General features: G+C 36.3%; 1 protein-coding gene across 2 annotated transcripts in view; it reads right to left on the reverse strand.

Annotated features, from left to right (window-relative positions):
• Nucleotides 1–18,255, reverse strand: part of ZNRF2 (zinc and ring finger 2) — a 101,344-nt gene that overhangs the window by 22,114 nt on the left and 60,975 nt on the right. For both annotated transcript variants that reach the window (XR_002340314.1, XM_003134814.5), the window contains exon 2: nt 17,934–18,029. Coding sequence is in view for 1 of the 2 variants with exons in the window: in XM_003134814.5 (XP_003134862.2) it covers nt 17,934–18,029 (96 nt within the window). In the remaining variant the exon portion in view is untranslated. The remainder of the gene's footprint in view (nt 1–17,933; nt 18,030–18,255) is intronic.

The following is an 18,255-nucleotide window of genomic DNA, read 5'->3' on the forward strand; positions in this document are numbered from 1 at the left end:
GTTAACCTCTTCTATTCAAGAAAGAACTAAGAGTATGATCTACCTGTGCGCTGATATGACGTAACAGAGAAAGGTCATAAACTAAGTACTCACAGCAACATGAATGAAGGTGAACCAAGCAGAGAAACTGCAATACTAACAACGGATCGGAACAAATGAAATGAATGGATGGAACAAAGGGAAGGAGGGATGGAGGGTGTAAAGACTTTATAAGTAAAAGTTTCTAGAACCAAAACCCATAATTTTTTAATTTAGTATTTCAGAGAAAGGGAGAATAGAGTTAGTAATCTAGAATAAATATCATGTAACTAAAAAAGCAAACAAAACAAAACCCCAAAATCATTAACAAAAAATAAGACACAGAGGACAAATCCAGAAGCTCTACTATTGAAATTATAGCAATCATAGAACAAGAAAAAGGAATGGAAAAAGAAATAATAATCAAAGAAATACTAGAAGAAAATAGTTCCTGGGCTGATTGGAAAATATGAGTTTCTAGACTGAAAGGGCTATGAAGTCTCAAGCAGGATTAATTGGAGATGGGAGTAGAGTGAAAACACACTTAAACAGATGCACCTGGGAAAAGATTTCCAACCTTCAAAAACAGAAATTAATCTAAGTTTCCAAATGAAAAGAACAAGTAATGTAAAATGAAAAAATAATGAGATCCAGCAAGAGTCCTCATCCATAATACTGAGACAGAACAGAACAATTTTATAGACTTAAAGGGGAAAAAAATGAAATAAAAATATCCTATGTTCAGTGAAAATAGTAACCATACATGAAGGCAAATAAAAAACATTTGGGGAGTTCCTGTTATGTGGCTCAGTAGGTTAAGGATCTGACACTGTCTCTGTGAGGATGTGGGTTCAATCCCTGGCCCAGTGGGTTAAGGATCTGGCATTGCTGCAAGCTGTGGTATAGGTCTCAAATGTGGCTTGGATCCATCATTGCCATGGATGTGGTGTAGGCTGAAGCTGCAGCTCCAATTCAACCCCTGGGCCAGGAACTCCCATATGCTGCAGGTGCAGTCATAAAAACAAAACAAAAAATTGGGGAGTCCAATAGCTCATTAAGTATATCATCCATGAAAATCCTTCTAAGGAAACTATTCATGGAAATGCTTTTAGCAAAAAAGAAAATTAAGAACAAAACCCCCAACATATAGAAAGAAAATTAAAGAGTATAAAAAACAGCAGTGAGCAATGAAATATGTATAAGTCAAATTTAAATCTAAGTAGATTAAAAAAAAAAAAGAGTTGCCAACATGGTTCAGCAGTAACAAGCCCAACTAATATTCATGAGGACAGGGGTTCGATCCCTGGCCTTGCTCAGTGGGTTAAGGATCAGGCGTTGGCGTGAGCTGTGGTGTAGGTCACAGATACAGCTTGGATCCAGCATTGCTGTGACTGGTAGAGACTGGCAGCTGTAGCTCCAATTCAACCCCTAGCCTGGGAACTTCCATGTGCCATGGGTGCGGCCCTAAAAAGACCTTATATCTATAAGCAAAGACCATGTACACACACACACACACACACACAAACACACACACACACACACACACACAGATGGATAATCCTGTGATTGTAACTGTAACATAGGTAGGAGTTTTTGAAACAAAAGGGACATTCTGCCAGTGCAATGCAGAATGTAAAGTCTAAATTATTTCATAATATCCAGGAGTCAGATAAAGGGTGGAAGGGACTAGGAGACAGCAAAGTGAACAAGAATAATATAAGGGGACAAGCACAAAGAAAACTCCTAACTTTGAAAGAATAAAATAGAAACCTGTGTTTAAAGATACACATTAAAGTAAGGTAACTAATGGAGGAATAAAAGATGTAAAAGTTCTGAATTAATCTGAAGGAAAGGGAAGGTAACCTGAGCAATCCAGAGAAGGCTGGGGAATAACAAAGTAAAATAGACAATAAACACAAAATAAGAAAAAGAACAATATATGTGTACCGAACAGTATAACAGAACATCATGTATCTGCTATCTAGACAACAAACTTACTCACCATGAATTAAAAAGAAAAAACAGTAGGGAAACACAGGGAAGCAACTGCTCTAAAGCACATGTGAGTGAAGATGAAAAAGAAGGAAAAAAAACCTGTTTCAAGATGGAGGTGAAGCTGGATGGAGCACAACAAAGAACAGACATTCCTGAAATCACAGTTAGGAACACAGTGAGTCAAAAATGAGAATAATATATCAGAAGTGACAAAGCTTTACAGAAAAAAAGGTTACCCTCAGAAGACATATCTACAGTCAAAAATAAAACTCAAGAAAACATCATGGAAACAAAAATAGATCTAGATCTATAAACGGTACACTCAATACTAGAAAAAATTCATGATGAGAAACCAACACCATTTAAAATATATCCCAGTAGATTTAGGTCATAAAATAGAGTTCTTTGGGCACCACAGCAAAAAGACTGTCAATTCTGAAAGAAGGTGAAATCAGGATGCTCTCGGACTTCTCCAGAGTAGCATTTTACACTATAAGACTAGAAGAATGCTTATAATATCCTCAAGTAAAGGAAGTGTAAGCCAAAGATATTATACCCAAACAGTTACTCAAAAACAAAAACACAGTCAAGCGACATTAAACATGCAAAAAGTCTAGTAAACTGTTTCCACGAGCTCTTCACAAACAATTCATGAGGATAAACCTCAGCTAACCAAGAGATGCCTGGAAAAGCTAAAACAGAAAGACTGGCAGTGAGAACGGAACCTACTTAATTGCAAGATTGAAACAAATGTGGGGAATTATGATCAGACAACGTATAAACTGTATACCTAAAAAATTAAAAGTTAATTCTCTATAATAATTGGGTGTAAATAAGTATCATTTAAAGCTGACAAGGCAAATAACAGAAGTACAGACATATTTAATAGTATAAGAGTAAAGATTAAGATAAGGTAATAACTAAAATTAGGACATAGGGATAAGAAAGGGAGAAAGAAGAAACACTCATTTCATCACTACCTGCAGAAAGAAATTAACAATGTCTAAAAATATGACCTTAAGGATAATATATAGTTATAGTTATGAAAGAAATCTCTAAAAAAAAAAAAGAATAGTGGTTCTTTCTAATTAAAAGCAGCAGCATATAAAACAAAGAAAAACTGGCCACTTGGTGACAAACATTTTTAAAAACCTATAAAAACAGAAAGTATATAATATGATAGAAGTACTCATATTAAGAAATGTAAATGAACTAAATCAATACAATAAAAAAGTAAGGATTAAATTGGATTCCAAATGAAATAAACCTTGCATTGTACATAAGAAGCATATCTGAGACGGAAAGATGAAAGTTGAAAGTAAAAGAAAAACATTTATCAGGCAAATACAAACTATAGACACCAAAAGAAAAATAACTATAATCTTAACATCATATAAGGCTGAATATACTGAGGAAAGCACTAAAAGAGACACAGGACCCTTTATAGTACTAAAAGGTGAAACGCACCTAGGTTATAATAATTAGGAATAATATTCATAGCATCAGCATTCATAAAGCAAAAAAGTACAGGCAATAGATAAAAACAGGAACACTAGCAGTAAAAGCCTTTAATTAACCTCAGTCCATGACAAAGTGAAAAAAGAGATGGATATAAAAGAACTTTTAAACTGAACACAAATATGGAACATTTGCCAAAAATGACCACATATTAAACTACACAAAGAAAATCTTAGTAAACTAAAATATAGAAGTGGTAAAATAATATCCTCTGATCAAAATACAGTAAAACTAGAACACAAATAGAAAGACTAGACAGATCTAACATCTGGGAATTTAAAACACACTCAATAACTTTTGAGTCAAAGAAAGTATTCCCTCCAAAATACAGATATCTAAAGAAAATTTTTAAAAAGTAACAATGATAAAAATACTACATATCAGAATCTATAGAACAGAGTTAAAACATCTTCAGAGAGAAATTCATACTTAGGCTGAAGAAGAGAAATTCATAGTTATGCTGAAAACTAAGAAAGGAAGAAAGGAAAGATGAAAGAAAACAGATTAATACTTCCAAAACAACCAAGGAAAGCACACCTAAGGAAAGAGAAGGAATAAATAATTTAAACAAAATTTTCATAAATGAATTAGAAAACAGGGGAAATGACAGCTCAAGGAATCTAAGAACTTACTCTTTGAAAGAAAAACAATCAAAATTGTCAGTAATAAAAAAGATGAAGGCTGAAACACAAACACGTAAAAAACAAAAACGGGGAAGCAACCACATTATCGTAGAAAATAAAGAAGCCATAAGAGACTACTTTGTTAACAGTATACAGCAAAGAAGTAGACAACTTTCTGGGAAGTATTAAGACACAAAAGAGAATAAAGGCAGAAGCCCAAATCTGTAGAAAAAAATCAGAAACGGTTGTCCCAAAGTGAACTTCTAGGAGTTCCCACTGTGGTGCAATGGGTTAAGAACCTGACTGAGAGACTGAGGTAAAGAAGGAGACTTAACAGTTTATATCCATTTTATCCCTCTGCTTTGGCATACATATCACCTTTTCAAAAATGAAAATATAACTAAAAAAAAAAAGAAATGAGGAAAGATGGCAGGCAAAATAAAATGAAATTGTTGGGAGGCAGTTCTCCATGGGTCTGGTCTCGCATTTCTGCAAGTCTTGGGCTATCTTTTCAAGGATCTTTGTATAGCAAACAGCTGTGAAAGACAGAGACAGTGTCCCCTCCAGTGCAAAGGGCGGGCCTGCTTACTTCCCTAAGCTCGGGTTTCCTCTTCTATAATGTGCATCACTGAGTGTGCAGGTATCACCTTGTCCTCTTCACCATCACCCTGGGGGAATAGGGATTTGAGGTAATTGCACAAGAAAATGCTAATATTCTGGCTACTGTTATGATTAATAGTGTAAGTCTTTTGATTCTCTTTTGTCAGAATTCATGAAACTGCGGCAGGCTAATTTAAAGTATGGTAAAATTTCAGAGCCTTCACAGTTTCTGATGAGCATAAGTCAAAATAATATTAGATAAATCGGAATTTTATATAAAGAATAGAGAAGCATACTTGATAACATAAAAAGATTCAATCCAAAAGGAAAGTTATAAACACTCCTGCAAATAAATAACAGAGCTATGAAAAATATAAAGCCAGGAAAAGACTGCTACAAGGCATCTATCACCAAAAGGAGCCTAAAGGACTTTAAATATAAGGAAAAAAGAGTAAAACTATAGCTGTAGAGTTTTAACAACCTTCTTCCCAAATCTGTCAGACTGTGTAGACCAAACACAAGCAAGAACACCGATCATTTCACTAATACTATTAAACTCCATGTACTGGAAGGACTTACATACATATGCATTAAAGAAAAACAGTGGAAGTAAATTTTTTTCCTCTACAGAAAATACACATGCTTCTCTTATATTCATGACTTACAGAGCTCAGTGATGTACTTGGCCACAAAGAAAACATCAATAAATTTCAAAAACACAGATATTGTGGGTAGCATCCTTTAATATCAAGACCAAATATCAATATCATTCTCTAATATCAAGACCAAATATCTAATATCAAGACCCCTCCTCTGATAAAAAAATTTACAAAATAAAAATTTTTTTAATTAAAATGAGAAATTACCTAGCATAAACAAAAAGAACATTTTGGAGCTCCTGTCATAGTGCAGCAGAAACAAATCTGACTAGGATCCATGAGCACGCAGGTTTGATCCCTGGCCCTGCTCAGTGTGTTAAGGATCTGGTGTTGCCGTGAGCTATGGTGTAGTTCGCATATGCAGCTCGGATCTGGTGTTGCCGTGGCTGTGGCGCAGGCCAGTAGCTACAGTTCTGATTGGACCCCTAGCCTGGGAACCTCCATATGCCGCAGGTGCGGCCCTAAAAAAGCGAAAAAAAGAAAAAAAAGAAAAAAAAAAAGAACATTTCATAGTAAAACCTCAGATACAACTAAAGCCCTTATAAGAAAAATATTTCTATTTCTAAAATACTTTCCTTAAAAATCAAAAGACTGAAAAGAAATAAATTAAGTAGCTTTATTCAGTACATAGTACTAATAAATTAGTAGCTTTATTTATAGCTAAAGTTGCTTCTTTGAAAATATCAAATATAAGTCCTATTAACTAGTAAGGTTTAAAAGTACAGAAATAAAAATATACAACAGCAGAATGAAAAGGACAGTATAACCAAAAACATTAAGAAGATTAAAATACTTGAAAGAAAATGTTATTATGTGATGCTACAGCAATTAACTAGGAAATTCAGGAAGAAAATTTATTATTTTCTAGCAAAATGCAAATTCTCAAAATTGACTGAGGAAGTGGAAGAACCTGAACATACAAATAATCACGGAAGTTATAAAGACTGTCAAAGATCTACCTTAAAAAAAAAGTGGATGTTGTATAGCTGAACTTTATCTGATATGATGAGAATAGTCCTTTCTGGGTTTTACAAATTATTCCAGAGCAAAGACGGAAAGCTTCCCATTCATTTTATTAGCATAATCTTCAGCTAGCATAAATTGGGTAGCATGTTTTAAAAGAGTAATAATCCATGATCAAACAGAATTAAACCCAACAACATTAGGAATCAACACAATTCAACTGAAACATTAGAAAAATCTATCGGTGTAATTTATCAATAATAAAAAGGGGGAAAATCTTTTAATAAAATTAATCTTTCTTTTTTTTTGCTTGAAGAGAATGAGATGCAAATGACATATATGCAATAAAGATGATTTACCAAAACTCTAAGCAAGCCTCTACAAAACAGTGAAACACGAAAGACACATAAGACTATTATCAACATCATTTTTAGGCTTCAAACTCATGCAGTAGGACACATAAACAACACATGTGCTCAAACACTTGAAAATATCACCTTCATTTGCGGATGACAGTTACATACCTAGAAAATCCAAATACCAGCCTACAACCAACAGCTTCTCTTTAAAGCAACAAAACCAATTTGAAACTCAAATTGTAAGCAAATGTCATTCATAACAGTAGCACAACTATAAAATATTAGGTTCTCAAACAATCAACAACTGTAGAGACAAACCATGTTCCTTAGTAGGTAAACTGAAGATCTCCCAAACCAGCATTTAGCAAGGCAGTGAACATCACTTAGTAAAAGGCTAAAACAGAATCTAGCTGAGTCTTATATTAATGAACAATAAACTATACTTCACATTCACTCATCTGTATTCTACACACAATAAACATAAAATGTCTGAAGTTAGAAAGATTTCATAATAGGAGCCCTTCACTACGAGAATTCCACAACACGAAATCTAACAACTTAACTCACATTTTCCCTTAAAGCCTGAGGAAGAGAAAATTACAAAGTCTTCTGTTGCTGGGGCTTACAACAGTAGCTCTCATCTTCTTAAAAATCCCTTTCATCCACTATTGTAATGGTGATAATAAACTAAGATTATGCACTTCAAATTATGTATGTCCCATATACAATATGGTGTGTTCTGGGTATACTTAAAATTGGAGAGCACAGAGGGAGCTCCCTGGTGGGTCAGATAGTGAAGGATCTAGCATTGTCACTGCTGTAGATCAGGTCACTGCTGTAGAGCAGGTTCGATCCCTGTCCCAAGAATGGGCCAATATATGCCACAGGCATGGCCAAAACAAATAAATAAATAAATAAATAAATAAATAAATAAATAAATAAATAAATAAAAAATCAGAGAACACATATGGCACATTAAAAAATCTTGGGGAGTTCCTATCTCGGCTCAGAGGTAACGAACCCAACTAGTATCCATGAGGACACGGGTTCGATCCCTGGCCTCACTCAGTGGGTTAAGGATCCACCATTGCTGTGGTGTAGGTCACAGATGTGGCTCTGATCCTGCGTTGCTGTGGCTGTGGCGTAGGCCAGCAGCTACAGCTCCGATTTGACCCCTAGCCTGGGAACCTCCATATGGTGCAGGTGCAGCCCTAAAAAAAAACAAAACAAAACAAAAAAATTTTGGAAGAAGTTCCTGTTGTGGTGCAGTGGAAATGAATCCAACTAGTATCCATGAGGATACAAGTTCGATCCCTGGCCTCGCTCAGTGGGTTCAGGATCCGGCGTTGCTGTGAGCTGTGCTGTAGGTCACAGGTGTGGCTTATATCAAATATTGCTGTGGCTGTGGTGTAGGCTGGCAGCTATAGCTCCAATTTGATCCCTAGCCTGGGAACTTCCATGTGCTGTGGGTGCAGACCTAAAAAGCAAAAAATAAAACAATTTTAAAAAATAAAAAATTTTGGCAGAAAATTCTTTTATACGACCACAAATGTTATGGATGACCAGCAGGCACATGAGAAATGCAAATCAAACCTACAATGAGGCATCACCTCACTCTGGTCAGAACGGCCATCATTAGTAAGTCTACAAATAAGTGTTGGAGAGGGTGTGGAGAAAAGAAAACCCTCCACTGTTGGTGTGAATATAAGCTGGTATAGTCACTACGGAAAACAGTATGGAGGTTCCTCGAAAAACCTACAAGAGGCGACAAATAATTTAGCAATCCCGCTCCTGGGAATACATCCAGACGAAACTATAAGGCAAAAAGATACAGGCGCCCCTATGTTCATAGCAGCATTAGTTACAACAGCCAAGACATGGAAACAACCTACATGTCCACCAACAGAGGTATGGAAGAAGACATAGTACATAATACAATGGAATATTATTCAGCCATAGAAATAATGAAACAATGCCATTTGCAGCAGTAACATGGGTGCAACTAGAGATTATCGTATTAAACGGTCAGAATGACAAATACCATATGATATCACTTACATGTGGAATCTAAAATATGGCACAAATGAACCTATCTACAAAACAGACAGACTCACAGACACAGAGAACAGTCTTGTGGTTTGGGGCGGGGGAGGATGGACTGGGAGTTTGGGGTCAGGAAATGCAAACTATTACATTTAGAATGGATAAACAATAAGGTCCCACTGTACAGCACGGGGAGCTATATCCACTCTCCTGGGACAGACCATGATGGAAAAGAATATAAAAAAGAACATATTTATGTATGTGTAACCAAGTCACTTTGCTGTAGAGCAGAAACTGGCACACTCTACATCAACTATACTTCAATAAAAAAAATTTTTTTAATGGGAATGTTAAAATTTTAAAAAAGTTTTTTTTTTTTGGAAAAGAAATGCATGGTTTGTCTCTTAGGATTAATCTCCAGGTTAAACTTTTACTTTTCCTTATTAATTTTATGACTGTCTGATGGAAACAGACATATTTATCTTATGCTTTGAGCTATAATCCAATAGCATGCTATATTAATTCTGTTGCTCTAGTTATTCACTGGGAACTCATTCAGGTTGGCTCCTGTGTCCCTTTAACATGCCCTCATCTTTTTTATTTTTGAGCACTTCCATGCTTTCAGATAATACAAGACCTCTAGACTTTCCTTTATTTTCTCTGCTCCAGCCCTAGAGTCAGCCATTTCTCCAAAGACCCTTGTTTGGTGTTTTTGTTTGCTTGTTGTTTTAGAATGGTATTTAGAAACCACGATCTGGGTACTTGGTGTCAAAGATTTTTCAGCTATAAGTAAGTCTCTCATACCAAAAAGCACTGCAAGAAAAGACCTAAGAATTGAGAAGGATTCTAAGGAGTACAGTTTGAAGGGATCAAGATAAAAGGAGCCCTAAGCAACAATAATCTAGAAGATGCTAAAATGTCAAGAGGCCTGGAGATTGCAAAATCAATCCAGTAAAACATTTAAGAAATCAAATCAATTATTTTAAATATGTAGACAGCAAAGGAGTAGGACTATCTAGTATATTTTTCTTTATTATTTTTCTTGCTCTATGACCTTAATATACTGTTAAAATGTTAAGAATTAAATAGGATCCCCCAAAAAGCTACTGTGTTAACACTGCCTTTCCTGCAATCAAACCTCTCAGTGACTGGGGAGATACTTCTCAAAGCCCTCTCTGAGGCAAATCCAGAGCAGTGGTTTTTTTGTTGCTGTTGTTTTTTTTGTCTTGTCTTGTTTGGCTGCATCCGCAGCGTGTGGAAGTTCCCAGAGCAGGGATCAAATCCGTGCCACAGTTGCAGCCTGTGCCACAGCTCCAGCAATGACAGAGCCTTAACCTGCTGCACCACGTGGGAACTTCCTCCAGGGGAATGTTTTGAATTATCAGGGCCAAGATGACTTAAGGGGGGAGAGAAAAAGCACTTTAAAAAAAGTTGTACAAGTAATAAATGATCACTGAAAAAAATATTCATAAGCCATTTCTTTAAAATCTTTCTTGAACTCAACAAAATATTCAGTGACCCTCTGCAAAATCCTTATTCTTCATTTTGGAAAAAATCCTTTAAAAAAGAATCACATTTCACAACTGTCACCTTTTGCAAAGATCAACATTGCCGGCACAATGTTTAGCTCGGCTAGGTCCTCTCCTACAATCTCTTACGCCCAAGTGAGTCCTCCACTGCCAACCCTCAAGTCACCCGTGACCCCTCCTTTCCTATTTCCAGCAGTCACTAAAACCAATTCATTCTTTCTTTATAATGCTTCTGACATCTGTCTCTGTTTCTTCCCAGCATCACCTAACCACCTCCCACATTTCACACCATGGTACCATACCATTTTCCAAACTGGTATTAAAGAACTTATTTTCCTTACAAACATTTCTGCACACGAATGCAAGATTAATCCTCCATATAATTTATTAGAAAATGTCATTATTCAGCCCTAATCTATCTTTTTACCTTCAATTCTCTTTCACTATCCTCCATTGCCCCAGACTACTCCTACCGAGTTGTTATTTCTTAACACACCCTCCATTTCTCTGCAAATCTTATTAATCCTTTCAGGGTCTACATCTGTGCCTATCTTCAGGTGGCAGTTTGTCCTGTGAGCTCCCATCTATATGAGATCACTAATATGTGTAATCTAGTAAAAAAAAATGATACAAGAGAATTTACAAAGCAGAAACAGACTCAAAATCACTCATTTTGATTTTGAAACCAAATTTATGGTTACCAAAGGGGAAATGCAGGGGGGGGTAAATTAGGGTCTGGGATTGACATGTACACACTACTATAAATAAAATAGGTAACAAGGACCTACTGCATAGCACAGGGAAATCCACCCAGTACTCTGTGGGAAAAGAAATGGATATATGTATGTGTACAACTGATTGCTTTGCTGTACACCTGAAACTAACAGAACTTTGTATGTCAACTATACTCCAATAAAACTTATTTTTAAAAAAAGAGAAGTTGATTTTTCAGTCTACTCATTCAGCTTTTTACTTGTTTTTAGGACGGAGTAGCTACCTCTAAACTTTTTACACAGGCAACTGGAAACTGTAAGTCAATTCCATCTCTTTTTATGACATTATTCTATGTATGGTGGATGTATTTGTAACAGGCTCCATGCCATGTATTACACTCTGTGGAACTTCCTCAGATCCACCTTACACTTCACTAATTCTCCTTACAGCCCTATCTAATCTGATACTTAACATATTAGTTGATATTTTCAGTGGCTGATGTCCAAAGAGTTTAATTCGTATCTATTCACAATGTGTCTTATTCTTTTTTTACTATTTCCCATTCATTTTTAATGTTAATGATTTAAATATTTATGTTCTAAAGTTCTTTAAGAATTAAAAAGTAATTCTAATCACATCTGCTGATTCTCACTCCTTGTGTATTTTTAAATTTTTCATCAGAAGTCCACCTTTAACAGAAGATGACTGCATTTTTCTATAGGAATCCCGCATGGGTTTTAGAACAGTTTTGCCACCATCCTCTGAATTATCATCTACTTTGACATTTCTACAATATAGCATAAAGGATCTGACTTTTTTTTTGTGTGCCTTTAATTTCACTGCCTAGCATGACAATCAATTTAAAGTACCTAAAAATAACTTCAATTCAATGCTGCCCCATATGTAATCTTTACAAAGTCACTTAAAAACCACAATTAGAAATCCACATTCATGGATAAAGATGACCTGGCGTGTGCACACACAAACACACACACACACACACACAAAAGATGTGGTACATATATAAAATGGAACATTACTTGGCCATAAAAAAGAAATGACATTTGGAGTTCCTGTCATGGCACAGTGGTTAACGAATCCGACTAAGCACCATAAGGTTGCGGGTTTGATTCCTGGCCTTGCTCAGTGGGTTAAGGATCCAGGGTTGCCGTGAGCGAGGCTCGGATCCTGCGTTGCTGTGGCTCTGGCGTAGGCCAGTGGCTACAGCTCTGATTCAACCCCTAGCCTGGGAACCTCCATATGCCACGGGAGTGGCCCAAGAAATGGCAAAAAGACAAAAAAAAAGAAATGACATCATTTGCAGCAACATGGATGGACCCAGAGATTATCATACTAAATAAAGTAAGTCAGGCAGACAAAGTCAAATATCATGAGATTACTAATATGGACAATACAAAAAAACTTACTCACAAAACAGAAACAGACTCAAAGATTTTGAGACCAAACATGGTTATCAAAGGGAAAATGCTGGGGAAGACGGATGGATTGGAAGGTTGGGAATGGCAAATGTACACAACTGTATATGAAGTAAATCAGTAACAAGGACCTATTATATAGCTTGGGGAAATAATTCAATATTCTGTGATAGCTTATATAGGGAAAGAATCTGAAAAAGAATGGATATATATATATATGTATAGTTGATTCATTTTGCTGTATACCTGAATCTAATACCAAACTGTAAGTCACCTTTACTCCAATAAAATTTATATATAAAAAAAGAAATCCACATTTAAGTTAAAACTCAAACACAGAAATCAATGCAAATACATGAACAGACACATCGAATCAGACAATAGATATCTTCCACAGAAGGCAAAGTTCAACAAACTCAGGTAATGATAACTACCTCCTTATTTAAAACTCTGCCTGGTGACTGACAAATACATTTTTTTCACATTATAAGAGACATGCCAATTTCAGAAGGCATCTTAAATTCAGAAAGCATCTTAAATTCAGAAAGCTTAAAATGTGGGGGAGGAATCTGAGAACCCAAAAAATGTAGTATGTAAGGCAGAAAGCAAATTGATAACTTACAATGAAAATCGTGACTGCCTGGAAAGCCAGACAGTAACTAGAGGGGGAAAATATGTACTTTCTTGCAAACACGCTAGAGTGAGAAAAGCCAGGTCATTCAAAGACTACAGGTGCACAGTGGAATCAAAGTGCTGACTGCCTGCTGCAACCTCACTCAACATCCAAATAAGTGTGTAAGATACATCCTCCCGCCGACAGCAACAGCACAGAAGATGGGGGCCTTTCCCTCACACTCATCACAGAACAGGGTCCTGTCCAAACTGACTCATCTTTTTTCAGAAATGATTCCTTTATTTTAATTTTTTTTTGCTTTCTCAGGGCCACACCCATGGCATATGGAAGTTCCCAGGCTAGGGGTCAAATCGGAGCTATAGCTGCCAGCCTACACCACAGCCACAGCAACGTGGGATCTGAGCCGCATCTGGAACCTACACGACAGCTCACAGCAACGCGAGATCCCCCACCCACTGAGTGAGGCCAGGGATCAAACCTGCATCCTCATGGACACTAGTCAGACTCATTTCCGCTGCGCCACTACAGGAACTCCCAGAAACAATTCCTTTAAGAGTAACATTCCCATCTTATTCTGTCCAAAAAGGTCAGTCTTCTCCCTGACAATTTTGAAAAGCTGTTTTGATGCACTACGTAAGTTTATAATTAACTCTCAGAAAACAAATTTACTTCAAGTTACACTGCCTGCCAGTGCACATGCACACACATAGTACTAATGAGAAATAACACAGAGATGTTGTAAATACAGAGTTCAATCCTGTAAGTCTAAAATGAAAACTGTATTTTACATGATGCAAAACATGCCAGGATCCAATAAAGTTTAAAGACTAAGAAAATCAAGAGTAAAATTTTGCCAACAGACTTATTTCATTTTTTGTTTCTTGTGAAATATTTTAGAAAATGAGGAACAAGGAAATAGAAACGCCATAAAATTTATTTTAGCGTCATAGACAACAAATTACTAGGTTCATAAAACTCAACAATGAAGCCCATGAAAGAGGGAAAAGCATATGAAGCAGACAGTCCCTGATTCAAGGGCAACTATCTTTCTACATACGAACACTCGCTGTGGCTCTCTGACTTTTTTCCCATCCTGCCAAAATACCACCTACAAAGGGATAACCGCTTACATCACTATAAATCACTCCCTGCTTGACAGCTTTGGGCCTCCGACCTGAACCTCTGCTGAGCCAGCTGCCTAAACCCTGAGAGCTTCCACCTGGCTAGTCAATTTTCTTAGTCACCAGGACTTGGGTATCTGAATATACTACAGATTAAAAAACAGTAAGGAGTGGGATGGAAATCCTGTGAAATCAGATTGTTATGATCATTATACAACTACAGATGTGATAAACTCATTTGAGTAATTAAAAAAATGGAAAAAAAAAGAAACAGAAGTAAAAAAAAACAGAAACAAAACAATAAGGAAGCTTCTGTGGGCGAGTCTGGTAGACCAAACCAATCTTTGGACTATCATTTTTGTGAATACAAAATCTGAAACTCCAAATCACCAACTTTATTCAGAAATTTCTGGAATTCCTCCTATTTAGGAGTTTGACTACAAATATATCCAGCCCAAAAAACAGGCTCGACTATTCTTCTTGCTGTCAATGTTTTACACACAATTATATTAATATGTACTTAACAAATAAATTTTAAAATTATAGATCTAACTACTTTAGGAAAGGGTGCAAAAGGTTTAAGTTAATAAACAAATATTCAAATATTAAGTTGTGAGGAGTCCAGCTGACTAAAAAGATTTTGTTTCAGAGATTCTCTGACTCATCTTGCTCTAAACATTTTAATAATCCTGCATTATTGCTTAGGTATTCAAGAGGCCAATTTTCACTCAGGCTCATCACCGATGACAGATCAGATTTTGGTGACCGAAGGGTGGCAGAATATACTACCCTAAAATATGCGCTTCTTTGAAATAAGGATTATTATTATTATTTGTAGCATAGAATTGTCTTTATTTTTTTGTTTTTAATGTAATTTTATTGGAGCATAGTTGATTTACAATGTTGCTTTAGTTTCAGGTGTACAGCAAAGTGCATCAGCCATACATATAAATATATCTATTCTTTTTTTCCCCATGCAGGATTATTTTTAAATGACTGAGAAACAATAGACACAAGAGGAGCTCTGAAAACAAAGTAGAAGTTACCCTTTTGTAAGGGAAATTTACATTTATAAGGGAACTCTTCATTTGCTTCCAGTACCAGGAAGAGAAGGAGGGCTCTAAATCACAAAAGATGCTACAAGAGAATCTTATCAATAGAGAAGGCACTAATTTATACTCACATAACAAATTCCTTGTTTGCCATGGTTTTCCTGGTAACTTTCCACCACTAGCCTCCCCAGGCCCACCCTCACCCTCACCCTCTTTTCGCCTTCTTCAGTCTTTAACTGAAAAGGGTATTTAAAACCACCTTTTAAACCACCTTGAACATTTGCTCATTCTCCTCTGGGTATCTCCTATGAATACAGGAGCCGTACATGTTAATAAACTTTAGTTTTCCTCTTATTAATCCCACTTTTATTACAGGAGTCTCAGCCAAGAACTCACAAAGGTGGAAGGATTATTTTTTCTTCCCCTACACGGCTCTGCCTTCAAAACCTTAGTATTGCCACAGCCGGTGACAGGCAAGCACACCACCACAACCTGCCACCACCACAACCTGCCACCATCAGGTTAATAAACCAGCCCATCAAAGCGGCTCCTTCTTCGGACCTCAGAGTTAGCCACTGCCCACATTTTAAAACTGCAAGAATCACATGTTTATAAAGAAGCTGTTTTTGTTTCTCACTGTAATATTGATACACATTAAAATATATTTAACAAATTAAAAAATTTCAGGCCTACCTACCTTAAAGTTGGTAGCCATTCTTCAAAATGGCTGCAACTGTACTTTTTGCATTAACTTCAAAATAGGGATACTGTCAAATATTTAAAAATCTGAATTTTTGGTTCACAGTCTCCCGAAGCAGGTTACATATTGTTCTTAAACTACGAAATAAGTGACCTAGTAGAAAACTTTTATGACCTGATCACCATTAAATCAGGAAATTAAAAACTGCCCAATATCAACATAAAGAAAGATATATCCAAATACACTACATAAAAGTAAATATATAGAATACTAAGAGTATGTGCAAATATATTATATGGTAAAAGGAAACACATTTGCGATTTTAAAATTCAAGGCCAAAGTCTTAAGATTTAAGGATATTTATTTTAAAAACACTTGTAATAAACATAGTAATTATGGAAGGTGATAAGGTAATAGAATAAAAGTATGAGAAACAAGCCCAATAGGTGTTACCTCAAATACTGAACATGAATGTTTTAATGTTTTCTTGCTTGCTTGCTTTTCCTTGCTCCTTCTTTTTTTTCTTTTTTCTTTTTTTTCTTTTTCTTTTTAAGGCCACCAGTGCAGCACATATAAGTTCCCAGGCTAGGGTTTCAATCAGAGCTGCAGCTGTCAGCCCCACCACAGCCACAGCCACGCAGGATCCAAGCCACATCTGCAATCTACTTCACAGCTCACGGCAAAGCGGGATGCTTAACCCACTGAGTGAGGCCAGGGATTGAACCTGCATCCTCATGGATATTAGTGGGGTTTGTTACCACTGAGCCATAATGGCAACTCCTGTTATTTTATTTCTTAAGTGACTAAATTTTATCTAGATTAGGCAAAGTTGTCGATTCAATTTCTTAATGCAGAAAGGTTTACATACAATCAACAGGTACATTTACTACTAAAAGGAATTACTTAAAGCTACTTTTACTTATTCACTGGAAAATGGGGAAAAGTACTCAACTGTCACTACTGTAATAGTATGGCTGAAGCACTATTTTCTCTTCTTCAGGAGAGATAAATTCCTACATCAATTTGCAAAAAAAGCTACTCAAAATAAAGTGCTAATTTCAATGTTAAATTTTCCCCCCACAAAATTTCTGTAATCTGAGGAGAAATCTCAGATTGTTAACTAAATGTTACTACACTTCAGCTGATTAACCTTTGGCTGATCCTAGGTTGTAGGGGCCACCCGTTTTATTCACTGCTGTAACACTATATACGCCTCATCCTTGATAGGTACTCAACAACAAAGATATCTGTTGATCAAGAAGCCAGTCCTTCAATTGGCTTCAGTGTTCACTGGTACTCATCTTAGTCATTCTATTTCAAACCAAATTTTAGATTTGAAAAATCTGAAATTTCTACAGGTTTTTGTTTTGTTTGTCTTTTTAGGGCCGAACCTGTGGCATATGGAGATTCCCAGGCAAGGGGTTGAATCGGAACTGTAGCTGCTGGGCTATGCCACAGCCACAGCAATGCAGGATCTGAGCCGAGTCTGTGACCTACACCACAGCGCACGGCAATGCTGGATCCTTAATCCACTGAGCGAGGTCAGGGATCAAACCTGCATCCACATGGATGCTAGTCAGATTCATTTCTGCTGATCCACGACAGGAACTCCTCTCCAGAGTTTTTGAAATTCGTCTTTCTATGTAGAAAATTTTGAAAAAAGCCCTCATTTTTTCTTTATTTTATTCAGTTCATCAAAGTCAGGAATAAACTATTTCACCTTTTTCCCCCAAGTCTATTTCAAAATGTACTGAGACTACACTGAAAATCTCTCCTGCAGTTCTGAATATCCGGAGATTGTGCTCAGGTAAGAATGGCACAGCCAGAGCACTAGACATAATTAGGATATCGGTTAGCTTCAGGGCTCATAGACAGTCCTTCCTTGCCTTTAAAATTTTACCTGAAACATGAAATTCATAAATCTAAGGCAATTCTAATTTAAAATAGAATTTTAAAGTGCTAGACTTACCATTATAGGTTATTCTTGGCTTTGTTAAACACATCACAAGATGCAAATCCATTTCATCTGAGGGTACAAATTTTGAGCATACTGGGCACTTAAATCCTAAAAAGGAAAAGAAACCCATGTTACTTATCTATTTCGAATATCCAACTCTGCTTCTTAAAAAAGCAAGGAAGAAAAAGGCATTTTAAACTTATATTAATACACTACCTATGTGCAACTCAAGTTGGGAAAAGAGTCTGTGACCATAATACCTGACTTAAATCAGTTCACGAACACCATCCGATTTCAAATCAAACAAGTTCAAATGAGGAGAATTTGGCTCACT

This window comes from Sus scrofa, chromosome 18 (assembly GCF_000003025.6).
Source record: "Sus scrofa isolate TJ Tabasco breed Duroc chromosome 18, Sscrofa11.1, whole genome shotgun sequence".
NCBI classification, from domain to species: Eukaryota; Metazoa; Chordata; class Mammalia; order Artiodactyla; family Suidae; genus Sus; species Sus scrofa.